This window comes from Mustela nivalis (assembly GCF_964662115.1).
Source record: "Mustela nivalis genome assembly, chromosome: 5".
Lineage (NCBI taxonomy): Eukaryota > Metazoa > Chordata > Mammalia > Carnivora > Mustelidae > Mustela > Mustela nivalis.
The window spans coordinates 110,812,933-110,840,854 of record NC_139024.1 but is presented as its reverse complement, the minus strand read 5'-3'; the positions used below and the strand labels follow the sequence as shown (position 1 = coordinate 110,840,854).

Here is a 27,922-nt window from a genome sequence, read left to right as displayed (position 1 = left end):
GCTTGAGTTTTTCTGGTGAATGTCTCCACATCCTGACTTTTTTTTCTTTTCAGTAAACTTTCCCTTGCTAATCCCTCCTTCAGGGTAACCTTGTTAGTTTTGAGGACACACCCCTGGCTAGGCCTGGGCTCACAGGGCCTCCTCTTCCCACCCCTTCCCTCTGCTGTGGTTTAAAGTTTCACTAGATGCCTCTGGTTCACTCCCTTTGCTTTAAGTCCTTACAAGGGCAGGAGGAACCAAGGCTGGGCCCAGGACCCATTCGTCCAGGGGTGATAGTGAAGGGGTCTTGGGGGGAGCACTGACCCTCCCTCCCCACACACCCCCTTCAGCACTGGGACTGTTGGCACAAAAGAAAACCAGTTGGGAAAATGAAGATTTTCTGGTAAGACCCTGACCTTGGAAAGGGTGGTGGAGAGACTGGGTTGGAGCCCTCAGAACCAAGGGTCTGTGTTTCTGCAGTGGTAGGATAAGAGGAGGTGAGAGCAGATGGGAGAAGGGAGAGGATAAGAAGAAAGAGACCCAGACAGAGACACAGATGGAGAAAGACAGGCAGACAGATGAGAGTGAGACAAGAGAACAAGCATAAGAGACAGGAGACAGAGCAAGGAGAAAGAGAGAGCTATTAAAGTGAAGAAGGAGAAATACTAAGATAAAAGAAAACGTAGACGAGGAAATAGATGTAGAAATGGTGAAATAGATAGAGAGAAAGTGAAATAAAGCAAACAGCAGTTTCATGATTGTTTTAGTGCAGGAGCTGGAAATGTGAGAATTCATTGAATCTCCCAAGATTTCAAAGTCAAGTGGAAAAAATAAACTATAGTGAGATTAATCGTGTTTACCAGATATCAAAATATTTAAGTAGTCCCCATCTGGAGGGATTCTTATTTGAGTCATTGTCTTTTCTCCTCTTCAGGAAAATTCCAGTTTTCTTCTTTGTATGCAGTTTCCTGGGATCTTGGGCATCTGCTGCTGTCAAGCGTCGCCCAAGTAAGGGCCACAGTTTCTGGATTTTGAAATATCACTTGTTCCCAGAAAGGATCAGGCAGGGCTGTGGCTGAGTGAGGAAGGCATGAAGCATCCATGGTCCTCCACAGCCTCACTTTTCCATCCTCCTTTAGCCAGGGGATTGTTCCATGGCTGGTTTTATGTGGTCAGTGTTGGGTATAGAAGAGAAGTCCTGGCTGTGATCACAACTGGCAGGAAAGCCCAAGCTGGGTACTCCAGTGCCTTGCACAATGCCTACTTGGTTCACATGGTGATTGGTAAGGTTGGGTGGGTGGACCAACAGATGGATGAATGGCCTGGGGTCAGTGGAGGTATAAAAACTATTTTAATATACTGGGATGGCTGAGCCAAAACTTGTAGCTGGAAAATGCTTTTTCTGAAGTCTAGGAAGTCTCTGTTGTAAGGTCTGTCTCAGCAGGGTGCTGAGGTTGGACAGTTACAAGAAGCCTTCTTAAAAATCTTTCTCCCTGCAACTTTCCACCTGTGTAAGGAGCACCCAATTTAATTCTAGGATTTCTCATTGAATTAAGGGTTTAATCATTTTTATGATTCTTTTCTTTTTTTCATTAGTTTTCTCCATTCTAGGATGCGAGCAAGAGTCTAGTTGGGACCCTTTTTTGATCTCTTGGAATGAATTTGTAAAATTAAAAACACCCTATATATTTTATTTTGGATTAATGAAATCCAAGTCTCCCTGCAAACTCCTCTATTTAACAAAGATTCCTAAGAACCCCACTCTCCAGAAGTCCCATTAACTGGCTCAAGACTGGCTCTGGATTCTCTTAGGAATCCTAAAATTTGTGGTGTTTAAGGAATATTTTCTAGTCCAAGCCACCAGAAGTTTCCCAAACAGGCGTCTGACACCATGCCATTCAGAACATGGCACAGCTCTGGTTCCAAAAGGAACAAATTCCCAACTTCTGCCAAAGGAACATTTCCCAGTACAAATTATTAAAACCTTCCACCTTGTTTCTCTACCAGGATGAGTTGAAGATAAATTAATTATAATCATAGAGTCATAGAGTGAAAGTCAAATACATTATAAGCAAGCTATTTGACATATTCTCCTCCTTTAAATAGTTGTTCAGATCTTGTTGTTATTGATATATCTTCATGGTCCTTGTAGGGGTTAGGGTAGGATGACATGCTACTCTTTTGCAGGGTTCCCTGTTAATTCAAATTCTAATGGTGGAAATGAACTCTGTCCAAAGGTCAGGATTGGCCAAGATGATTTACCAGGCAAGTAGCCTTATATCATATTGAAAATGCATGCTTTCTATAAACTTACCTGATATATTCTATTATTTGGGAAGGTTGTGGAAAGGAATATAACCAATCTCATTTTAGACTTTTTATTCTGTGTTCCCTTTCTGTAGGCTTTGACTTGATTTCTCAGTTCCAGGTAGATAAAGCAGCATCTAGAAGAGCTATTCAGAGGATAGTGGGATCAACTGCATTACAAGTGGCTTATAAATTGGGAAATAATATAGACTTCAGGATTCCAACAAGGTATACACAAATATTTTATCTAATTATCTGTCTCAAATGCATTTTAAAAAATGAAAAGCTATGCAATGTTAGAAAATCTCATGCTCAATCCTTCTTAGATCACCAATTTATTTGAAGATGAAGAAATTTATTTTCCCATCTTCAGGGTTCAGTGTCTAAATACGTGAATACTCTTCATGTTTTCAGTATGTAATTTACTTTTCATTCCAAGAAGCAAAAAAAAAAAAAAAAAAAAAAAAATCACTGAAACCATTATACGTTGATTCAGGACATGTTCTTATTACTTTGCTCACTGTTTTTGTGTAATTTGTCTGGTTTTGGCTGAAAGGACCCTCTGTGGAAAGTGCCAGAGGTTAAGCATAAATTTAACTAGGAACCGTGGAGTGGTTAGAAGACTCACAATGGTGCTGTTCAAACATCCTAGTGCTGAAATTGAACCACACTTCTACTGCTTGGCTCCTGGCAGGAATCAAACAAAAGCAAAACTAGAATAATGATCACCAAAGCAATGCTAGTGATTATAATTTAAAAATCCTCCACTTTGTTTACCTTCCTCTCTAGAACTATGTTTTTTATCCTTTAAAATATTTATAACTGTGGTGCTTTAGTGTATGTAAGTGTTGAGTCAAGCCATTGTTATGAATGAGCTTCAGGATTTTCAGTTTTATATCATTTAAATACCATAAATGTAATTATCATGATTATTGTATGTTTTAATGCACTGCAAAAAAACTGAATTAAGTTTCCTTTGATAGATGAATAAGAAAATTAGGGCTTTGATAAAAATTAAGTTGTAAAAGTAAATAATGATTATTTAGAACAATAAAAGAGTATTATAAAAACTCTAAATGTGGGTTACCTGGTGGCTCAGTGGGTTAAAGCCTCTGCCTTCAGCTCAGGTCATGATCTCAGGGTCCTGGGATGGAGCCCCGTATCAGGTTCTCTGCTTAGCGGGGAGCCTGCTTCCCCCTCCTCTCTCTCTGCTTACTTGTGATCTCTCTCTGTCAAATAAATAAATACAATCTTTTAAAAAAAGCTCTAAATGTTTATATATAATCATGAGAATTTGGTCAAGTTAGAATATTTTCATATATACCAGACTGTAGATAGAAATTCGTATTTTGAATATAAAAACCATATTTTTCTAAATATGAACTATATTTTATAAAATGACAATAGTGCACTGCATAAGTTCTTTTTCTAAATTTACTAATTAACATTAAATCTCATCCTCATGACAACCCTGCAGTAGAGACATTATTATCCATATTTTATGAAAGAGGAGACTGAGGCCAGAAAATTTAAGTTACTTACATGAGGTCCCAGGGTTCGGAGGTGCTAGAAAGATGGAATTTCAGGCAGAATGGTATTACAACCACTACTCAATATTGACCCTGAAAAATTATTCACACTCGGAAAGATTACAGGCATGATAACAGCTACTGACTTTTAAAAAGATTTTTGCTTGTGTTTTCTTTTCATGCACTGAAAGGCTAGTTGTGTTCTTCTTCTTCTTCTTTTTTTTTTTAAGTAGGCTCCATGCCCAGTGTCCTAAATAAGCTTTATAAAACATCAATGTTTTTCTTTCTTTAATAAAATAAACATGATGCAAGACCCCCTAATGCTGACCTAATTCCCTTTTCTATAATTTGAGGTACAATCTGGACTGTCATTAACTCTAAGTTCAGGTACTGACCAACTTGAGGTCACATCAACCTGTACCTCCTGTTCATCTTTGCTGTTGCTTTTCTCTAAGTGCCTAGAGCTGTCACTAAATATTTTTCACAAAATACAACCAATATCCTGTATTCCCTATTTCCTTGATTCCCTGACCCTCAAAGACTAAAAAACTCTGTTTTACTGACAAAGCTTATTATAAGATGAAAAAAGAATTAGGGAGGAAGTAGAAAAATTAGGGGAAAAAAAAAAAAGGAGGGGAGAGCCAGAGCGTTGAAATAAATGGAATCGTAAATAGGTAATAAAGTGTACTTTTGGGCAAGTACTTACACTATCTTTGTTTCAGTCCCTTCAGCATAAGTCAAGAATGATAACTGTGTTGTAGATTTGCCATGAAGAGCAAATGTTAGTAAGTTGGAGAGGGTTTGGATAGAGCCTAGCACACAGTCGTATTAGTTAAATATTCATTCAATGAGTAGAGAGTACTAGAAGGAGAGGGTGTGTGTGCAAATGGGAGCCTTTTCTCCTTAGTGGGTTCTTTTCTTTTCAAGCTGCTCTCCCAGTCCTACTGATTCAAAAACAGGGTGGCAAGAAAAGCAGGGACCGGAATTGCTCTCAGAACATGCAGGGAGTAGTCTCGGTTTAAAGGAAATTTCTATTCTGGAGAACATAAGTTCTGAGGGAATGGAAAACAAAAACAAAAACAAAAACAAAACCTTAACAGGATTTTTTCATGGGAGGGAAATGAGAGTACGGTGATAAGCCAGAATTTATCCTCCTATTTTCAATTTTTTGAAAGATTCTGAGACATATTTTTTACTGCTTTTTGTTCTTCGTTTAGACATAATAATATCATATTCTCAACTCAGATTTATAAACATTTTGTATTTGTTTACCTTAACAAATATAATTCTTGGTTCTTTTTTGGGTTAAGGTCATAAACAAATCTTTCAAGGTCTAGTCTCCTTATCTTTTATTCAAACACTTAGAGTTCTTCTTTTAAGGTACTCTGTGCAGATTGTAACATAATGAAATAAATCATTTATAGATCCAGCTTCTTTTACATTATGTATGCTGTCAAGTTTACTTATCGATGTGCATAGCATCTTTGCAAGAACAGAATCTCAGGTGTTCAAAAAAGACAATGCTACTGACTGCTATGTAAATTAGACTTGTGAGGACTTCTAAAAGGTCTTAAGTGTGTATACATACAGATACATTTTGTGAATTTGTACACTAAAAGGAATTTTCTTTTTAAAAAATTTATTTGACAGAGATCACAAGTAGGCAGAGAGGCAGGAGGAGGGAGTGAGAGAGAGAGAGGGAAGCAGGCAGGGAGCCTGATGCGGGACTCAATCCCAGGACCCTGAGATCATGACATGAGCCAAAGGCAGAGGCTTAACCCACTGAGCCACCCAGGTGCCCCCTTTTCTTATACTGACAAATTATATTACCTAGTTTAAAAAACTAACATGATAATCTTGACTATACTTATATATACATATACAAACAAACATATATATATTATCTTCATTCACATGAAGAAAGAGAACAGATGGATGCCTTTGATTTAACAATGTGTCTATAAATGAACTGTTCTTCTAGTAACCTCAGTCACCAGCTCATTTAAAAAAAAAAGTTTTTGGCATTACAGAACCAAGTCAGAGATAAATGGGGACATTCTATTCTATCCTACCTTCAATATAGTCTCTTTGCTTATTTAGCAGAAAAGATGAGATGAAGTATAAATTGGGAGAGATTCCTCAGTCAACCTCAAAATCTCTTTGCAGAAGAGTCACTTAGACAAGTTACTGTGACTAGTGGAATCCAAGCAAAATAGATTTGTTTTATCTAGGGACTGATGAAATTCTACAGGCTTGCTCAGTGCATCTGTAAGCAAATATATAAGTTTACAAAAAACCTAAAAAAAGTATACTTTAAGGAAGAGAACAAAACATTAAGATTCATCTTTCTTCTGTGAAGGGTTCACCCTCAACAATAACTATATTTGGACAACAAAGAAGAATAAATTCTTGAAGCATCTGGTTAAAGCCAGATCACTAAATGAGAACAATATTAAAATAACACATTCATAATTTAAGTGGATATTTGTCAAATTTCACCATTGAATAAAATTTTTAAAACTTATCTCCTAGCTCCAAGTTAATTGAGGTAAATTAAGTGAAATGTATGAACTTCTCTAAGGTTTTATAATTATAAAGTAGGCAATATATTATACTGTCAACAGTGAACCTTTGCTTCTTCTCTAGAGGTTAGTCTGGCATATGCATATTCTGAAAATCTTAAAGTCAAAGGAAATATTTCAAAATCTATATTAAAAGTAAATATCAAATGTAGACATCTTTATTCTTGGGAAATAGTTCTTGCACACATTTTTTTCTTCTTTAGCTCCAAACTGAATTTTTTAAATGCATGTGTTAAAATCTCCTGTATACTTTTTTAAAAAAATATTTTATTTATTTGAGAGACAGTGAAAGAAATCAGGAGTCGGGGGTGAGGGCAGAGGGAGAGGGAGAAGCACATTCCACTGAACAAGGGACCCAATGTGGGGCTCGATCCCAGAACCCTGAGATCACGACCTGAGCCAAAGGCAGATACTTGACTGAGCCACCCAGGCACCCCAAACCTCCTGTATATTTGACAAATACTTAGTAAATTAAAAACTTTGCAGTAAGTATAATACGTATCACCAGTGATCATTTAAAAATGTGTAGTAACAAAGTAATTCACCCAATATTATAAATAAAAACAAAGTTGTTTGAGACATAAATTTAAAAAAAAGTACTTGGAGGCTCAAAGGGTGTTCTGATGAAAAGCTTCATATTTTTGTTATTTTTATAAAATCAGCAAAGCAATGAAATTTGTTGACATAGTTGACCCATTTTACTGAAGGTGTACAAAATTACTTGCAGTAAGTTATATGTTTGTTTATGATATTGTGAGGGATGATTAAGTTTTATAAAGTCAAAGTAAAGATAGAAAATCTTAGTAAGTTGAATAATTTCACTTATTGGTAAACGATCTTGGAACTGAATAATTTTTTGGTTTAGAAATTCTTGACCCCCAACAATGTATTTTATTGCAACTGGCAGTGACACATATGCCAATATAATAAATTTATGTTATTCATTTTGTAACAAATCAAATCAGCATCTACTTAGATATTTCTTCTTGCCTTTTTCTTTTTTACTTTCACAAGATGGGGCTCTTTAACAGGAATCTGACCTGAAGGAAGGTTATTCAGGACTTTGAGTCCTGGTCCGTAACTATTTTCAGAAATGTCAAATATTATTATTTACCAAAGAAAATTAATGGCATCTAACATGCTCAGTGTGAAGGAGGTTCTCAGGTTTATAGTGACTGAATCTCAAAATGCATATGTGGGTCTAGGATATAATTGTGGAGGGAACCACCCAAGCAATTGTGGAAATAACAAACACTCCTAACAATGTACTATATTAAAATTAAGAAATTTAAAAGCTGCTTTAATTAAAATGGCTTTATTAACTAGTAGAGCTGATTTGGATTCCAAATGATCTCTTCTTTAATTTGTGAAAGAAATGTTGCCAAGAACCTTGCAAGAATATGTTTTTTGGCTGAGATGGAATTCCTGAACAGGAGCTCTTTAGGTAGCATAAATAGTAATATTATTGGGGTTATGTGGCATTGGGAACCCTCCTTAGCTGTGAGGAAGGGTTTTGTTTTTTTTTAAGTGTATTTTAGGATGAAGCATTAACGTACATGAATGATTGAACTTCTCTGAAGGTTTTTATGGACAGTCATGAAAGAACAAGCAGTGCATGGTTTTTAACACTGTAGTCTTTCTGTAGGTCTAGAATCTAAGAAAGCATAAGGGAATATGGTAATATGCATGGGTACAAAAAACAAGACTTTTATTTACTGTTTTAAAATTTTACTCAGGCATTTATATCCCAGTGGTCTGCCTGAAGAATACTCCTTTTTAACTACTTTTCGGATGACTGGAAGCACACTTGAAAAGAACTGGAGCATTTGGCAGATTCAGGATTCCTCAGGGAAGGAGCAAGTTGGCGTGAAGATTAATGGCCAAACAAAATCTGTTGCATTTTCATACAAGGGACTGGATGGAAGTCTCCAAACTGCAACCTTTTCAAATCTGCCTTCCTTGTTTGATTCCCAGTGGCATAAGATCATGATCGGCGTAGAAAGGAGTAGTGCTACTCTTTTTGTTGATTGCAACAGGATTCAATCCTTACCTATAAAGCCAAGAGGCCAAATCGACATTGATGGCTTCGCTGTGCTGGGAAAACTTGCAGATAATCCTCAAGTTTCTGTTCCGGTAAGTATAAAACCATACATGATGGTCTATTAAAACAAAACTGGATTGCTTAAAAACTAATACTTCAGGTATCTTTGATAATCATCTGAACATCTTCAGCAATGAATAGTTATTCATTTTCAAAATTCATTCAACCACTTACTCAAAAAGCATTCAGTGCCTGCTTTGAGCACACAGCATGTATCAGACGAAATGAGAAATCAGAGAAAGTTGAATAAATGGCTCTTGGTCTTGAGGAATTTCAAGTCTACTTGGAAAATGCTACATGCTGACCCGGACCTCCCAGAATCCTTCAGAGGCAGTGTAAAAGAACATAATACTGGTGTGGTACACACTGTGTATAACTAACTAATGAGAATATTCAAAGTAAGGCTAAGACAAATGGTGGATTCAGTAAGTCAGGAGTCTGTGCTTCTTGAAGGCAATGAACCTTGAAACAGAAGGATCTGCACAAGCTGAGGGAAAGGGCATTAAATGAAAAGGAAGTGGAGAATAAGTGGGCCCAATCCAAGGTCGGGAGACCAGTTGGTTTGCATGATATGCCTATGTGAAAATGAGTGTGTGTGTGTGTGTGTAAGTGTGTATGTGTGTAAGTGTGTGTGTGTGATGAAGGGAAGAAAGGTAGCAGATTCTAACTGCAGGGCATGAGAGAGAATGTTAGGTAGCCATATGATGTCTGATTAACAAGAATGAAAGCATATAGATGGTAAAATACATAGTTGGAAGTAGGTCTTGCATGACATTATAAAAGTAAACAATTTTAGAACTCTGTTCAGGATTTTGCTGTAGAATTCCATGGATATAAAGGTTAGGAATTATGTAGTAACTGAAGAGTTGTACCAACTAATACCGTATAGTTCTACCATTTTGAATTGTTTAGCTTTCATTGAATACTTTAAAAGGGTATTTTATAATGTTATTACAGGAATTTAAAAGCATATCTTATATGGTAAGTATTATTTGGGAGGAAATTACAGAATTTAGAGTTCAATAAACTATGGATGCCAACATATTCTCTCTCTCTCTCCCATATAGAACTGTTACATTCTAGTCACAAAACATATCATGGCATGTAGCAGGGGTGATACAATGATTTTGAATTGTTTCTGTATACTTCTCCAAAGGAAAAAGGTTATCAGGCACTCAGTAATGGAATTGTTCAAGTAACTTATTTTCAAGGGAAGAACTGTGATTAGTGTGAAGGGTAGTGTGAAATTTCTATATTCTGTGATGGACAGGAAGCAATTTGTAACTGCCACATTACTGCTCTGGCTTGTAGACACTTGAGAAACTATTTCTTCAACTAATGAGTTATCACACTTCAAGTGTCTGGGTTAAAAAGCCAATGGGACCACTATTATGCCATCTTGAAATTTCATGCAGTAAGATTGTTGCAATGGCATGGGATAGGTTTGCAGACAACACCAAATTTCTACAGCATCTGTGTCATTTCTGGACCATGGGTAAGGGCAGGGAGACCCTAAGGCACCTCTGTAGCATAATGAACATCAATCAATCAAGTATGTGCAGAATTGATTTGTTGATTCATTGGTCTTGAAAGACACCTCGTTTTTTTGTAGTTTCAAGTTTTTATTTCAATTCCAGTAGTTAACGTACAGTGTCGTATTAGTTTCAGGTGCAGAATTTACTGATTCATCCCCTACATGCAACACCTGGTGTTTATCACAACCAGTGCCCTCCTTAATCCCCATCGCCCATTTAATGCATCCCTTGTGAAACACTTCAAATCACTATCATTCTGGATGTGAGGACGTTATTAAACTCTTTGATTGCCAGAGTGGTAAAGTCTCAATATTACTCCAATATATTATAATCTAGCCGATAATGCTATAGCTGATTGTAGGTTTTCTGCCAAGTCTAGTTTCATATCAGAGTGGAGACCAGTTAGGACCAGTTATCCTCCATTTTATTCTGCCATGTGCAGGTATGCAACAAAGAACCTGGTAGCTGATATTATATTTTTCCTCTGGTCCACCAAGGAGCTTTGCAAAGTCAGTACACTATAGCCAATGTTAAAAGTAATTGAAGCAGGCATGAACAATTTTTTTCCTTTATACTGAGTTTTCACTCTCCCACAAGGAAAGACAAAAGAGATTTGAACCTAAAGCTTCATTAAAGTTTCATATTTTGATATATAGTGGTGGGTAGTAATAATAACTAAAACAGGTCAAGGTTATAGGCCAAAAAAATCCTATTTACGTCCAAAGACTGACAGTGACAATGTCAAACTCAAACTTGTCACCAAAATATATTCCTCAATTTTTACCCTATATTAGACAAAGAAATAGAACATTCTATGTAAGGAAAACCCATTTATGCTATTTAAGTATCTTAATACCCTTAACATGCCAATTTAAAGTTTCAAAAATGCTTTCATTCCCATTAACTTATTTATCCTTGCAACAATTTTTTAAGATAGCAAGCACAGATTATCTCCCTTTCTCCATTGACGATGTACCTTCAAGAGTGCTTCCCGGTTTGTAAGAAGCCATGTTATGCATACAATTTGTAACCTACCTATTTTCTGCTGTGCAAACTCACTTCCCTTCGAGAAAAGTAAAAATATGTATCACCACATATTCTTTTCAAAGCATTTCCTTCCTTACATTTTTTTTTTCTCACTTACATTTTGGAAGGCATTTGTGATTTGTGTAGACTTTTCAGGATTTACTTTGCAGGACAGGTTATGGATTTAGTAGACTTGCATCATGTGGCTATATACTAGGTATACAAAGTTAAATAATTCACAGATCTTGTCTTCTTCAGCTCAGTCTCTTGAGAGTCAGGGGTTGAGATAAGTAAACAATGACAACACGACATGATCAGGGTTATGGTAGTGAATGGAAGCATATGGAAGAAGGTCCCCAGCCTGATCAGGCCAGGGAGGCATGAGAGTGGAGGTCAATCATGTTTACTGTAGAAGATGATGTTTGGAGAAACCCTGGGGCTGAATGAGATTATCCAGGAGAAGACAGTGTCCAGTGTTGTAGGAAGAGAGGCTCTTGTGTGGGCATTCCCACATAGATAAATTCTTTCTTTTTCAAGTTTTGTTAGTCTTTCCACACTGCTCCTTACTTTTCTAGACTAGAATAGTCAAATACTCATACAAGTTCCCAAAGTCCAAGTTCAAGTGCCATGAGTTGACCCTAAACCCTTGTTTTTATTTTTGTTTTATGTTTTTGACTTCTCACCAGTTTGGCTGAAATCTGAAGTTGCTAGCAATTACTGAAGCTCACCAGTGACCATAAATCCCTTAGAAAACTTAAGAGAGTAATGAATAACAGTATCCATGTATTTTGGGAGGTAGAAGTATACTTATAGGGCACCCTTCTCTCCATCTGGAGAAAGCAAATAGTCCATATTAATGCGTGAGAAATTTTATATTGGAGTGAACTGTGCCACTAACGTAAAAACAATAAGGAAGAGTATATTTTTCAGTTTTTCTCCATGAAATTGGATTCATTCTAATCTTTGACATTCTAGATTAATTGAATACTTTTCTCGGGATTAACACTGGCTTTTCTTTAGCAAATAAATCAAAAGCAAACATCCCTTCTAAAGGTATTAACAAATGTCAAAAGGTAGCCCTAGGAACTACATAATAAAAAATGCAATTGAAAACAACATTTGATGGAGCACTAATGCTGAAAGACTCATTTATATTGTACTTGTTTGTGATTTTCTCATATCTATCCTATCTTGTGTACCTTTCCCTTTTCTAAATTGGAGAAGGAAACCAATTTCAAGAGGTTTTTCATAAAGCTTGCCGTATAGCTCCTCACGTGATCTACAACTCAAACACCTTCTCATCATTCATGGTTATTTAGTGGGCTCAGAGCATTTTATATTTTTTCCCAATGTACTGCTGTAATACATTGTTAGTTTGATTTTGAAGCAATAAATCCCATATTTCCTATTCTCCTTTGTGCCCATATTTTAGGATGGTTCCATTTATCCCACGGCAAAGCTCAGTTTTCTGGCAGCATACCATAAAAACATGTTATTTTATGACAGGTTCTTTATTGTTTGTTGTCAGCATGATTGCCTAGGAGAGTTATTTGGTACAGCTCTATTAGAAAACAAAGTTAGCCTTTCTCCTTTTTCAGGGATGTACACTAGGGGTTTGGGCTTAAAGCAGGATACACGTTTATGTGGCTTTACAAATACATGGTTTTTCAAAACCTTTTTTCTTTTTTACCTATGCTTATTCAAAATAAGCCAATGTGGAAAATAATCAGAAGATAGAGTATCTTTAAAAGTATATTTCAAGAGTGCCACTCTTTGTTGTTAAATTCAGAGAAAATGTGAGAGCAGATAGAAAGAACTGTCAAAACTAGTGATAGAGAAGTTATCTGTCCTTTTTTCTCTTCCATAGAATTAAATCACAAATCTCCACAGACAGAAAGAGTGTAAGTTTCATAAATGATAAAATGGGAAAATCAACTATGAGGTTGTAGTTAATATTCTTTTTGGTATTTAAGAAATATTGTAGAAAAGTTATTTTTCAGTGATTTAAGAAATGCATACTCTCTGCTATGCATAATAGCTAAACTATTAGGTTTGCTTATTAAGTTTTTTTTTTTGACAAATACATCTTTTACAAACACTCTTTCACATGTAAGTATGAAATAAATACAAAAGAAATAGTTATGATATGTATACATAACCGCAGGAAATTCTCTTTATAACACTTTGGCGTGATTTGATGGAATATTTTTGAATACTGACTGTGAAGACAATGTTTTGGAGATAAAATCTAGTCGGCTGCATTGTAAACCATATTAACAATATCAGCTGGATTTTCCACTAGGTGGCAATGAAATGACAAGCACACAGGAAAAAAAATCTGCTAACGTAGGAGGGGCTATAATCAAAGGAAGGGATTATGGATAACTAGAATATAAACAAAATGACGGTCAAACTTACTTTTAGTGGAAAATTGAAAACACTAAAATTTTTTATTGGCCTCAGCTATGCCCATACTGTTGCAATAAAAAAAAAGTCAGTGATATTAGTTTTTCTATTTCTATTAAAGTGTATATGGGCTAAAATCATAAAGAAATCTTTGTTATGTAGACTGGATGGTTGTAAGTCAGGAGATTAATTCAATATTATTATTCCTCCTCTTTGTGTTATTCTGTGTGTTTGGTTTCTTTGGTTACGGTGTGGTATCAATGGAATCATGGACTCTTAAAGCTAGAGGAAACTTTGATTGTTATCTACTCTAAACCTCTAAGTTTACATGTGAAGAAATTGAAACCCAGAGAGGGGAAGGTCAAAAGTCAATACTATCAATTGATAAATATTATCAATTCGTAGTTCACTATATTTCATTGCATTTTTATATATTCATTAATTCACATTTGATAACTATTTATTAAACATCTGTTACGTTATAGGCAGAAATTAAAGCTCCAGTGGAGTTTATGTTCATTCTGGGGAGAGGAGGTGGACGCAAATGGATAGATTAGTGAACGTATATAGTATGCCTGGTGTTCATGAATACTGTGGAGAGAAATGAAGCAGGAAACTGGATGCCTGGAGAGAAGGCTTCACTGAGAAAAGAACATTTTAATAGAAACCTGAAAGGGCTGTGGGTATTAGTATGTTGTTCTCTGAGGGAGGAGGGTTCTAGAAAGAGAGAATATGGAGTGAAAAGGGACTGATGTTGGTACTGTCTGCTATGTTTGAGGAAGGCATGGAGACCTGGAGTGAGACTGAGAGAAGTAGCCAATGGGCCTGGAGAGGTAACCAGATGAAGTGAGGGTGGGGAAGTTGTGTTAGCGCTTTGGCTTTCATGCTGAGTAAGATGGGGAACTCTTTGATGGGTTTGGACGGACAAGTAATATGTTCTCGTTTTTTGGAAAATATCTCCTTGGCTCCTGTTTTGGTAATACAATGTAGGAGGAGAGGACAGAACACTTAGGGGCACAATAAAAGGAGACCTTTAGAGACCACTGCAATAACTCAGGCAGGGGCTGGTCTTGGTTTGGAAGGGGGCAGTAGTAATGGAGATGGTACCAGGTGGTCAGATCCTGACCCATTTTGAGGATAAAGTAAACAGATCTGAAGTGTAAGAGAAAACAAAATCAAGAGTGGTACCAATATTTTTAGACGGATTAATCAGAATTATATGGTTACCATTTACCAAGATGGGAAAGACGATGGGAAGAACGAGTGTCACTGAGACTATCAAGCATTGGTTTGGAATATCCAAGTTCGGCCAGGATTTTTTTTTTTATTCGAACAATCTTTTATTATCACAATAATAAGGTTTTGCAGCTTGAAGAAAGTTCCAGACAAGATAACATAAAAAGAAACATGAATCCGTGTTAAAATTTTGCCAAATCTGTCTCCATTTTGATGGGCTTATTCATAAGATTCTAAAAATAAGCTTATGGTTCCTTTAGAATCAAATATTACAGTAATGCAAACCTAGAATTCAGCTTTCGCTCCGTAAAAATGATGCTTACTTGGAGGACTTCTCTTAGTAAAAGAGAAGTAAGTTGCTAGAATTAAGTTGTTAAGAACTAAGTTATTTTTAGTAAAATGTTGTGAAAGTTCACTCTTTTTTAAAAATTTTTTTATAAACTTATAATGTATTATTAGCCCCAGGGGTACAGGTCTGTGAATTGCCAGATTTACACATTTCACAGCACTCACAATAGCACATACCATCCCCAATGTCCATAACCACACCACCCTCTCCCTACCCGTCCCGGCCCCCCTCAGTTTTTTGTGACATTAAGAGTCTCTTATGGTTTGTCTCCCTCCCAATCCCAGCTTGTTTCATTTCTTCTTTTCTTACCCCCACCCCACATTGCATCTCCACTTCCTCGTATCAGGAAGATCATATGATAGTTGTCTTTCTCCGATTAACTTTTTTCGCTAAGCATAATACATTCTAGTTCCATCCATGTCGTTGCAAATGGCAAAATTTCGTTTCTTTTGATGGCTGCATAGTATTCCATTGTGTATATATACCACATCTTCTTTATCCATTCATCTGTTGATGGACATCTAGGTTCTTTCCATAGTTTGGCTATTGTGGACATTGCTGAAACATTTGGGTGCACGTTCAGCCAGGATTTTGATCACCCTTAAGGCACCTAAGAGAAGATGTTGAGGAAGCAGTTAGTTATGTTCTTCTGTGTTCAACAGGCAGGCCCAGCTGGGAACAGAACTCTAGGAGTTGTCAGCACATATGTGGTATTTAAAGCCATGCAGTGAAGTGAGATGAATCACTGAGCGATGAATGCAGTCGATAAATTCTAGAACTGAACTGTGAATCAACCAACATTTAAAGGTTGCCGAGATGAGGGAGATTTGGCCGAAGAGACCAGAAAGTGTAGCCTGTGATATCAGAGAGAATCAGGAGATTTTGGTGTCCTGAAAGTCAAGGGAAATAGAATTTTAAGGAGGATAGAATGGTCAACTCACTCAAATGTTGTGGACAGTTCAAATTAGATGAGGGCTGAGATTTGATACTGGATTCAGAAACCCAAGAGAGGGGTTTTGAGAAAAGACCTGTTGGAGTATTGGGAGTGAAATTCAGTTGGAAAGGTTTTGGGATGGCATCTGAAGGGGGATGTGGCATGAGAGGATGATTTTTTTTTTTAAATGTTCACATAGCTGAGGATGCCTCACCATGGCTCAAGGTGTAACATTCCTTTATGCACTACTAAAGTAGCCTCTTTCTGACTCGAAGGATCAGGCATTTATTGCCACATGAATCCCCTGGAAGTGCCCTATTAAATTAGGCCACCTTTGCCCATCCACATCCCTGGTGCAGAAACATCTTTGATGATGGTCCACTAACTAGCTATCCAGTGCTACTCAAATTCAAAAGACAGAAACATCTAATGTCTGCTGTTTGCCACAGAGAATCGAATCCCTTCTGTACACAAAACCTCCTCCTTTGTGTTCCTGTTACCTCTTCTCTTTAGAACTCTACCTTTACCTTCCATGTCTCTGCTTACGGGCATCTCAACTGCTCTGTAGGGCGTCTCTCACATGTTACAGGTTAGAAGATCCTCTTGCTGATGACCTTAGCCACGTCGTACATCAACTTCGGTACTATACACCGTCAAAAGCAGTTTTTGGCCTGGATGATGCCCTACGTACTAAACATTTTTGTGTCTTCCATAGTTTCTAGCTCAAAGTGCATGAGTGTGTTACGTAAAGATACACTGGATAAAAAGATGAACAAAGTACTACAGGCCAGGTGTGCTAACTCTAAGTCCGCTGCTCTTTCCTTTCACTGTTCTGCCTCTGCCCTTGGACTGGTTCAGAAAACTGCCACCTGCTCATAGTTAATGACAATTCTTAGCACTATGTCTGGAACGGCAGAGCCCAGTCTACAGAGAGTCGGGGAAATTTCTGATTTCAGGGCAGCTCAGGGCCTCCTGCTTGGCAACTAGGAAGCCTCACTTGGAGGAAGTCCCTCATGATGGTAGAAACCGACACTTTGGCATAAACTGAAAAGAAAAACGAGATCTCAGAGTTCAAGTATTTCTTTAAATCTTTGTTGCCACAGAGTAGACAAAAATGTAATGAAACATTTCTCCTGTTTTAAAAAAACTTATCTTTGAAGAGCTAGTTTTTAGGTATTTTATACTTGTAAAATTTAAACATAATTTGGTATGCAAAAAAATCAAGTCTTGTGCTATTCTCATTAATACTGAACCAAGTTCTACAGGTTGCCATTAGAATTCTCTCAGGAGGAAAAGACAGTTGTCTGCCATTAGTTTTGCTTAATTTTTATGAAAAGCTTAAATACCTTATTAATTTTTCTCAACAACCTAGAAAAATAAGTAGAAATCACTAGTGCTATTAGAAGAGTAGAGAGTTGGTGCCAAAATTCCTTGTTCCAATGTGTTGTCTGCTGGACACTACTTTAGCTTAGGGGATAGAATTATACCTTAATGTTCTATAGGAAAGAATTGGATAATGCCAAATCTGGATGACATCAGGCATCTTACACTCGCACAAGTCAGTTCTTCCTGAGACAATGGTGATGTATTTTATGTTGAGAAGAATGAACTGTGCTAGGGCATTCTGTTTAACTGATTAAAAAAAAAAACTTTCTTATTTCTCTATTTGTATTTTTCTCAAGTCTTACAAACTATAAACTCATTAGGGGGAGGAGACTATCTTTGGTTTCCCTAGAATATTTCCCTAGCGCATGGCTTATATCAGGACTTCAAAAATGTTAACTGAAGGACTAAATTAAAATATTTGTCACATATATTTTGTCAGTGGGTATTCAAAGAGAACAGTGATTCCAGGTACGAAGATGAGAGACGTGTGGAAATCAGCATTTTAGATGTGTAATGAAAGTGACTTTCAGTAAGGAACTCTGCCAATCCTCCTTCAAAATAATTAACATGCAAATTGGAATTCATATTGCATGCCAAAAAATGTTGTTGTATAGATGATTATTAGTGCGTAGGTGGTGTTTATGTGGATGCACAGATGTGTGCAGAAACCTTTGATCTATGTGGCACTCTGAACAACCCAGTCTGTATTCACAGATGAATTACATTTCACTCCCCCATTATCCTGTGCCACAATTGCATCTTGCATATTTAAGCAGGTGTACCCATTTATCCAGAGAGAATTACATTTTTCTGAAAACAGCTTAATGAATTACTTTGCATTTACAATAAGTAACTTTAATGAAATATCTAAACAAAGGATATAGGTTTTCTGGTTAGCCATACAATTAAAGTTTCTCAAGATGATTAGGCTATGAATTTTTTTGAGAATCAAAATATCAAACATATGCAATGCATGCCTAGTGTGAATTTCCAATTCACAAAGGACTTAGTGAATAAAATATATGAATGGTCTTTCTTATTTTGAGAGTTGGGGGGGAGATACTTTCTCTTATTCCAGTAATATTTTTATCTAATCATTGAAGAACAAGAATTATAGCCCTCTTTCTTATTTGATATGTTATTATACATATACACAGGTATATATATCTGCCTATAGAATTAGTTGTCAGTTTTTGAAGAAGCATTAGAAATTTGCTTTTGGATGTATATGCATAATACTCATGCAAGCAGGGAGAGGTCTAGCTTCTTAGGGAAGTTCCTTAGTCTTGTTTTGAAGTTTTCTAGCAGATGTTGGACGTAAGCTTACAAAGTTTTAATTTCTAGATCATTCTTTTCTATTCATCTTTAATACAAATGTTCAATCACCAAATTCCTTGGTTACTGGCTTAGAAAATGATGGCTCTTTCTGGAGATGGATTATTCTTGGGGGAGGCTAAGTAGAGGAGTTAGAGAAAGCCCTTCTTTTACGATTAGGCCCATTTGGAATACCAGCTCTGTCTTTTACTAGCTATGTGATTTGTGGCAAGTGATTTCACCGCTTTGCCCTACTTTACTCATGTGTGGACAGCTTCAAAGTGTTGTCTGAGGCACAGCTAGGTATTTAGTAGTCATGAAGGAGAAGGCTGTCCCATTCTTTCTTTTATCTTCTTATTAAAATTTCCACTTCAGTTAAGAACAAAACTAAAGTAAAATCCTTCCCAAGCAAATGAGACTACTCTAATAAAGATAAAGTATTTGACAAAGTGATGTGCTTAACTCTAAGATAATTGTGTGGCTTGAAAAGCAGTTCTTTTGTAGGATGTCAGTATACTATTGTTAAATAATTCATACCACGAATACACAATTTTCATACAATTTATAGAGAACTGCCCATCTTAAAATATATCTTGGTTTAGCTGTTCACTTTCTTTTCATCCCACTTACCTCATTTTTCCAGATATCCATGTTTTCTGGGAAAGAGCCATGGTAGGGTTGAGAGCAAACAGGACAGTTAGAATCATCTAAGAAGAGATACAAATGCAGGAATCTGACAGCCTAGTGTCTCATTTTCACCCCTTTATAAAATGAAAAACTTCCCTTGTTTGACGTCCCTTCATTATGGGCAGAAGGGAAGGAGTTCTTCCTTCATCCTCTCCAAATCTGATCTTTCCTTCAGTAACCTCAATTCTGGATGTTTCCATAAAAATGGAAAAAAAGTATCTAACTTAATGCTAGATCCAGCAGATCTAGAGATCTTTTGGCAGGTGGGATGAAGTGTAAATCACTAGTAGATGAAAGAAAACACATAATGGTTTAGATTTGGGACCTTGATACTTAATTAGACATTTGTGTAATGCCACAAGAATCAACTGACCAAGAAATACAGATCTGATTTGAGATGACTAGCAAGGAATTTCCTCAATTTAAGAATATGGGCCAGAATGGAGGTGTTGGGTAGTGTTTATCTTTTTTTTTTCTTTTTTTTTTTTTTTTAACCTTGTCACCTGAAGTCTTCAGCTTCAGACCTGGTCACTCTTGCATTGTAATGTTTCTCTCCTGTTCCCTTCTTTCTCTCTTAACCCTGTTAAAATGTAAGAACTTGTCAGGGCACATTTGGATTTCAAGTGTCTGAAAACCTTATATTTCTTCAACCAATGAATGAGATAACACCAAATTCAAATGTTTTCTATTCTCTTGTTTTTTCCCCTGACTTCTAGATTTCCCTCTCATTCCCTCCATTTCTAGTCCTTTCTGTTTCCATTTTAAGCTGTGAATACTCCATGGAGAATGTCTTCTCTAGCATGCAAATTTCTTGTAGGGCTGGATTTTCTTTCCTCTCCTTTCCTCCTAGGTGCCACCTCTTTGGCTGTCTCTGTCTCTAATCTTTTCTCATGTAAACTCTTAGTGCATATGTTCTCTGTGAAGTTCAGTAGGCCTGGGTTCCAATCTAGACCCTCACACTGGCTTGTGACTTGGTCAGTTCCTTGTCCTCACAGGGCTTCATTTTAATAGAATCTGCATCTTGAGGATGTGGAAGGACAGAAATGGAAAGTCGGTGCCAGGGGTCTGTTCCTGCCAAGGGCTGCGCTGGAGCACTACAGAGCTAGACCTCTACATTCAATCATCACAGAAACCTGGGAAGGGCTTCCAGCCCACTTCCATTGTTAAGTCTGTATTCAAGGAACAAGAGTACGGGTCCTTCGAAGTCAACCAATTCAAACTGATCTCCAGTCACTTAACAACTGGACCACACTTACAAATTTATCTCTCGCTTAAATGACGTGCTTCTGTCCTCCAAAAGAATCTGAATGGACTGTCTGTTGTCTTTCCCCAGTTTGAACTTCAGTGGATGCTGATCCATTGTGACCCACTACGTCCCAGGAGAGAAACTTGCCATGAGCTGCCAGTCGGAATAACTGTGAGTCCGCTGACCACCTGCAAAGGACACTTCCACCTAGCCTACCTCCCACCAGCTCCATAAACTCCCCACCTCCTCCCTCTTCTAGAGTTCAGGCTTTACTGTAGGAACCAGATAGATATGAAGGAAGCACAGGTGCCACCTGTGCTTGCCACTTCCACAGCCTGGCAAGTAGAAATCACCTCTGGGTGTCTGGTCCCACCTTGGGTGGCTCCTCACTGCTCATCCCCCAAACATCTCCCCGAGAACTCTGGCTGTCCATTTGCTGCCCACAGTGGACAGCGAGAGACTACACTTGGGTGGAGAGGCAGAGGTGAGCTTTCAGGCCTTGCCTGTGTGTCGGCGGGGAAAGGGTTAAGGGGGACTGTTGTCATTCTATCCGTCCTCCAGCCCGCTAGCTCTCCTCCAATCCCCAGGACCCTCTCCAGGGCCATTCATAAACAGGAGGAACGTACGCCTCCTGGCTGGGCACCTTTGCAAAGACTGACTACTCCCGGGGGCACTTTTTGCGGGGGAGAAGAGCCACTTTATGTGTGTGACGGGTCCGGAAGCCTAGCGGGGCGGCAGGAGGCAGAGTCCGTCCAGGGGATTAGCGGAGGGTGGCGGGCATGGCCTGGACGGCGCGGGATCGAGGGGCCCTAGGGCTGCGACTGCTGCTGTCTGGGCTCTGCTTGTGCATGGCTCAAGTAAGTTGTGCGCGAGTGAGGGGGGTGGGGAGAGCCTTCTCACTTTCTCCCTGTCTTTCCTTCTCCAGCCCAGCGAGACCACCGACCAGGTAAGCGGAGGGCGAGAAGTGCTTGCATTTTTCCAATGTACCTAGGGAAAAGTGGAGGAACAGCCATCGCGGGAGCTGTGGGGGAAGGCGCAGAGCCTTCCCTGGGCTCTGCAGCGGTGTCCTCCCTCCAGCCCTGACCACCTGCAGCGAGTACTGTTGGAGTCGGGGACCCTAGATGACCCTTAGTTCGGGAAAGGCATATCTTTCCCCACCTGGGCCTCCAAACTGCAGACTGAGTTTGTGAAGGCCACTAGTGACTGGGGACCGGCCACTAAATTTAGGCGGTTTACCGGGTTGCTTAACTCCCCCACCCAGCCACTCCTGGTTGCATTCAAGAGCAGGCCTTTCTGGAGGAGGCGGGAATTCAGACTAGCAGCGCTGAAGCTGCCTGTCAGCTCCACCAGCCCACGGTGGCAGCATTAAACCGCCAGCCCCCGCTAGCTGTGCCCGCCGCTCTGGGATTGGAACCCGGCGGCCTTGGTTGGCATCAGTCAAAATTTCAGCAATTTCCCGAAGGCTCCAGCGTCTCTTCCCTCCCGCTCGGGAGAGGACCAGGCGGGGGCGGGTGAGCCCAGTGGCGGTTTAAGGTTTCACTTACAAAGACCCCATTGTAACCTGTCTAGTCATTGGAGTTTACAAAAACAAAGTTTCCTTGATGAAAGAAGCTCCCCCCACTTTTTTTTTCTTTTTTCTTTTTTTAAATTAGAAGAGAGAGAGAGAAAAAAAAATTCACATTCTCTAAGCCACATGGTCACACTATTTTCAGTCGCCAGTATTCCCTCTAGCACCATCATAGCTTAGCTGTTTGCAAGTGATAAAAGCGGTAATACCCTAGGGTCAGTCTGAAATTTGGTGTAGTTTTAGAAGGAGGCGCAAAGACCTTATGCAAGAGAGTGTCAATGCAGGTAAATCGAAATGAGGCCAGGCCCTCCCTGGGTTTCAAAGCTCTTTTGCCCCAATCCTCCCCAGTTTTCCTCCAGTATTTCTCCCTGATTTCTACTGGATGTAGAAAGTTTTACAAAACGATCCTGAAATCGATCTGGGTTGGAGCACCTCGGTTCTGAGCTGTTCCATTTTAGCCAAAACACCCTCAATTGCTGATCAAACCGTGATGATGAATGGCCACCATTTTCATTACTAAGTTCTTAAAAAAAAAAAAAAAAAAAAAAAAGAGGCGTCAGGCCCTCCCTTCTTCAAGACCCACCTTTTGGTTTAATGGTCCCTCTAGGGGTGAGTCCCTGTGACCCCAGCACCCATCTTAGGGCCTAGATTCTTCTCTAACCACACTAGTGAGCCTTATTCAGAATGTGGCGGAATCAAAGAAACCTGGGGTGGTTTGGGAGTTTCATACTCTTTCCAGATTTCAAGACTCTGTCCTCCAAAGGGAAGTGTCCTTACCGGGTGGAGGTGGGGGCCTTAGGACATGACGTTTCTCCTTGCTGCCCAACGTGCTCCATTAACCAGTGTGTGCTGTTTTTGTCAGAGAGGTCCCCCGGGCCAGCAGGGTCCCCCCGGGCCCCCGGGTCCCCCTGGAGTTCCAGGCATCGATGGCATCGACGTAAGTCTCTATCTGCAGTCCTCTGTTCCTCTAGTCCCGCCTTTTCCTACCCCTTCTCCATCGGAATGGGGTTTTTGATGGGGCCAGACACCCGCCGTCCAGAGGCAGGCTAGGGCATGGGTGAGAGCTGGGTTGGATCCTCTCTAGAAGCTTGGGCACTCCCGTAGGGATGAAGTAGACACGTCCAGTTGTCTCCGCTGGTCAAGAATCTCTGCCATTTAGCTTTACCCCGTCCCTGTCCCCGAGGTGCGTGGTGAACACGCGTGGGAGTCTCCCAGCTGGGTCCTCAGCGCCTCCCACTCACGGATTACTCTTGCCTTTTCTGCTACCCTGCAGGGTGACCGAGGTCCAAAGGGTCCCCCGGGCCCCCCGGTAAGTTGATCAGCGCATTCGCTCTTCGTTTCTTTCCTCTGGACGTGGTTTGCAGCCATGTGAGTCCCAAGAGTCTCAACTTTGGATCTTTCTCTCTCCCGGCCTCACTCCCTCCCTGCTTAGGGTCCTCCTGGAGAACCCGGCAAGCCAGGAGCTCCCGGCAGGCCAGGCACGCCCGGTGCAGACGTGAGTAGGCGCAGGCGAGCGCACGGGGAAGCGGGCGCGGGGGTGGGCGTGGGGGCAGGAGAGACCTGGCCATATGCTGAAGGCCTGCAGGCTGCGGGAATCCACGTTGAAACAGGGCTGTGGCCCTAAACTGGGCCTTGTACTCCCCGCGTGCCGTGGAGGTGGCAGTTTCTGCAAAGGGTCTTGTGAGGGTGGACATAGCTCGCGCCCCCCTGGGGAGAGCACCCAGCGCTGGCCTTCCCTGCTCTCAGAAAACCCTCCTGGGTACCCGGGGCCTGCCCCTAACCCTCCATTCCTTGCTCACTGCCTGAGCTCTCAGCCCCACTTCCTGGCACAGGGGATGCTGAAGGAAGAGGAATCTTGCGGGGCTCCACTGGGATTCCCCTGGGGCGCCGCTGGGGCTTCTGTGTGGTGCTTTTGCAGCATGCTCAACATACTACAAACTCTTTACCTTTCACCGCCAGGTTATAAAGACAATGACTGGTTTTGCTTTATAAAATAATTCCCCCACTTAAACAGAAATTTTGGATAAACAAATGAAAGTGCTTAAAAATCTTTAGAAGTACAAGGAGTTTTAGTCGTGGTCTATAGTTGCAGAATCATAGGAAGACCTCTGTGTATGTGCCAGTCTTTTAGGCATTTCCTACAAAAGAAAGTTAACTATACTAAGCAAAAAGTTAACTATACTAATGTACATTTGTGTAGAACTTTTTTCCTCAAGTGCAGTCACAAACATTATTTCCTTTAACCTTACAATAACTTGGAAGGCAAGTTTGGTTAATATTATTCTCCACAGATAAGAACACTGAATAATTTTGAGGACAAGTAATTTCCTCAGGGACCCAGAGTTATTTAGTAGCTAAGATAGTGAAAGAAACTAGATTTCTTCGGGGCGCCTGGGTGGCTCAGTGGGTTAAAGCCTCTGCCTTTGGTTCAGGTCATGATCTGGGATACAGCCCCGCATCAGCCTCTCTGCTCTGTGGAGAGCCTGCTTCCTCCTCTCTCTCTGTCTGCCTCTCTACCTACTTGTGATCTCTGTCTGTCAAGTAAATAAGTGAAATCTTAAAAAAAAAAAAAGAAAAAAGAAACCTAGATTTCTTCATTTTTACACTCACTCTCTTTCCAGATAGTTTTGTCTCATGCAGATACAAACGAGTATCTTAAATACGTGAATAATCAGAGGAAATTAGAGAGGAAAAGAGTGATAGCTCATTTTTAGTATCTGAATTCCTGGCCAAGAAAAATGATATGGGTAATTCAATGGATCATAAAAATAATATATAATTGATATTATGTAATTATTGGTAAATATTGGTACGGTTCCACCAGATTCTGACATGGAGCCCCAAGGAGCTTACAAAATTCTGACTTACTGTACTCTTTGGCTCATTTGACATTTTAAACACATCTTTTACCTTAAATTGAGACTAGACATTGAGAATAGTGAAAAATGAGTAACTGCATCAGAGTTTGCTTTGTTTTTCCCTGACCATAGAGGGGCTAGGTAAGCAGGAGCGCGCCAATGATCTGTTCTTGTTAGGGAAGCCGGCCTGTAATGGTGGGACCTTAAACCTCCAACCTCTTTGTCTTCTGCTCTTTGGTTTATTGCAAAGCTATACTTTTTGGTAATGTTAACAAATGGTTAATCAGATGATGTTTGGAAGACTATAGAAGGAACATGATTTAAAGGGTAATTATCTTAAGTGAAGTAGATTTTTTGACAGAAAATGTAAAAGATTCATGGCAGCTATGCTTGTAGAATTATGCCTTGAGTCTCACGAGCTGAGTAGTTGGAATGTTGGAAAGAAATTACTATTGAGGTCTGGTGTTCTCTGCCAAGCAGCAGCATGAAAGTTCAGAGCACAGCTTCAAAATCATCCCATACAGAACTTTATCTTCACAAACATCATTCATATGAAAGCAATTCTTTCTGCCACTGGTAATGTTTTTCTCTGTCAAGTTTTTGGCAGATAAGAATTATTGTGAAATGGAATTTATGTGTGTGTAAATGCAAATGGGGGATATTTCATCCATATATGTGTGTGTGTATATATATATGTAAAATTAGAGAAGTCAGAGTTTGGTTATAACTTTGCACCCAAAGGACAACTGTGTTATTATCAATAATCAATAGAGATATTCTTATCAGCACTATTTGCTATGACATGCTCAGTGAGCTCTGAAAACAGTATTTTATTCATTCTTTATAGCATCCATCTAAGATAGGCAGAAGAAGAATTAGAATTAAATATAAGCATTACAGTTAAACCATACCATTTGTTAGAGGAAAGAAGTTAGAACATCCTCAGGATGTATACAACTACTATCCCTGGCAGATGTTTATATGATTAGTAGTTATTAAGAAGTCATTCTGATAGGTCAGTGTAAGTAGAAATAGACATCAAAGAAATGGTGAGGGGGCCATGTAATAAGTACTTATGGTTAATATCTAGATTTTTGTTTGTTCATTCGTTTTGTTTGCAGAACCCCTTGTGAATGAGGTTTTAAGCTGCCAGAGGGCAGGAAAGATGTCTTGTACTTCAGGCGAACTCTTTACAACCTCTATAACAATGCTGTCCATATAATAATGATGATAATAAGAATAGCTAATATTTATTCAGGGCCCACTCTGCCAGGCACTGTTGTAAGCATTTTATGTGTAATATCTCATTTAATTTTCAAAATTACCATATCAGGTAGATATTAATATTATGTCTATTTTACAGATGAGGAAACTGAGGCACTATGCAGTTAAGCAGCTTGTCATGGTTGCACAACTAATAAGTGGCAACATTGGGATTTGAAACCCGAATAAAGATGATGTAGAGAGATAAGTGAAATATCCTTCTGCTTAATAGACTAACCTAAATTAAATATTCAGTACTTCTGTACTGAGTATATGTTAGACACCAGGGACAGTGTGCCAGGATTATAATGGTCACGCAGTCCTTGTCCTGATGGAGCTTATGGTTTTTTACATAACTATTTCATAACAGAGTTCACTATAACATCTGACACCAAAATGTATTACCAATTTAGTTCAAAGAACTTCCTAGTGACAGACATAATTGGTCATATGTTATACAAGGTACTTTAAATGAGAAGTGACCTGGAAGCAGCTTCCGTGTCGTTCAACCACTTACCTGGTTCTGCTTTACTATTCTGCAGCTGAAACTCTACTCTATATTGTAGCTCTTGCAAGCCAGTCTCGTCAGTTTTTCCAGTCACCAACCGAAGACTGTGCGTTGGTTGCATGTGTGGAAATTGACCAAGGTTGATTTTGGAGGGTCTCTACATGAAGTGGGTGTTAGGGGTTCCTTGAGTCAGATGTGTTCTCAGGTTTGTACAATCTGTGGGCCATCCATGCCTGCAGAGAATGCTCCGGATGTGTGGTTTGTATACCAAAATCAAAAACAAACATTGCATTACTACAGGTGCTCAGCACCTAAGATGCTGGGGCTTGTATGTAGATTGTGTTTAATATTTTTCTTTGGTAAATTTCCAGTAATTAACATTTTCAACTTATTTTTTTCTATCTCCTTTGATTCACCCTTTGGAGTTATAAGGGAAATGGATTGACGTAGAGAAATGTAAAAATGGTGGCCCGTGAACTGGTTTTCTATATAAATTACATGGGAACATTTTAGTGATATGTAGACTATGACAGATTAAACGTGGATTTTGGTGATCCATTTTTAAGTAGGGCTTTCATATTTGCAAGGAATCCCTTTCTCAATTAATACCATTTGAGTCTTTTTCAACATCTTGATAATAAATAGTTTTGTAAGATGTATGATGTATGCATGCACATATGTATATGTATATATACAAGTACACATATTTGTATTTGGCAAGGTGTAATTTCAAGAGTGCATTACAAATGATATCTAAAAGTGTCAAAGAGTAGAGAAAAAATTAAAAAATAAAAATACATCTTCATCAAATGTGGAAATTAAGGTGTACAATATAATGTTATTAATGCTTTAAAATCTATTTTATATTGAGGATGATGGTAAAAAAAGTACTGATAGGGAAACTGAGAATATTTGGAAGATATGCTTTAAATAACATATTTAATATTAAATATGATAGTTATAAAATGTGATTGATAATAATTGGCTCAAATTCTGCATACTAATTGACACACATGAAAATATATACTTAATTATGGTTATTTTTACTAAGGCAAATAGAGTAGAAACATGGATGCTCTCAAACATTTAATTAATTAATTTTAAAGGTT

General features: G+C 38.9%; 1 protein-coding gene across 2 annotated transcripts in view; it reads left to right on the top strand.

Annotated features, from left to right (window-relative positions):
- Positions 1-305: 305 nt before the first annotated feature.
- Positions 306-27,922, top strand: part of COL9A1 (collagen type IX alpha 1 chain) — an 84,556-nt gene continuing 56,939 nt past the window's right edge. The window contains exons 1-10 of one of the 2 annotated variants that reach the window (XM_082731310.1): positions 306-382; positions 914-987; positions 2,167-2,244; positions 2,382-2,514; positions 8,134-8,530; positions 20,705-20,788; positions 21,543-21,563; positions 23,047-23,121; positions 23,458-23,493; positions 23,617-23,679. In XM_082731310.1, coding sequence (XP_082587436.1) covers positions 369-382; positions 914-987; positions 2,167-2,244; positions 2,382-2,514; positions 8,134-8,530; positions 20,705-20,788; positions 21,543-21,563; positions 23,047-23,121; positions 23,458-23,493; positions 23,617-23,679 — 975 coding nt within the window. In that variant the 5' untranslated portion in view covers positions 306-368. Of the gene's footprint in view, positions 383-913; positions 988-2,166; positions 2,245-2,381; positions 2,515-8,133; positions 8,531-20,704; positions 20,789-21,244; positions 21,475-21,542; positions 21,564-23,046; positions 23,122-23,457; positions 23,494-23,616; positions 23,680-27,922 lie in introns of those variants that run through there. The other variant, XM_082731311.1, reaches the window with a different exon arrangement.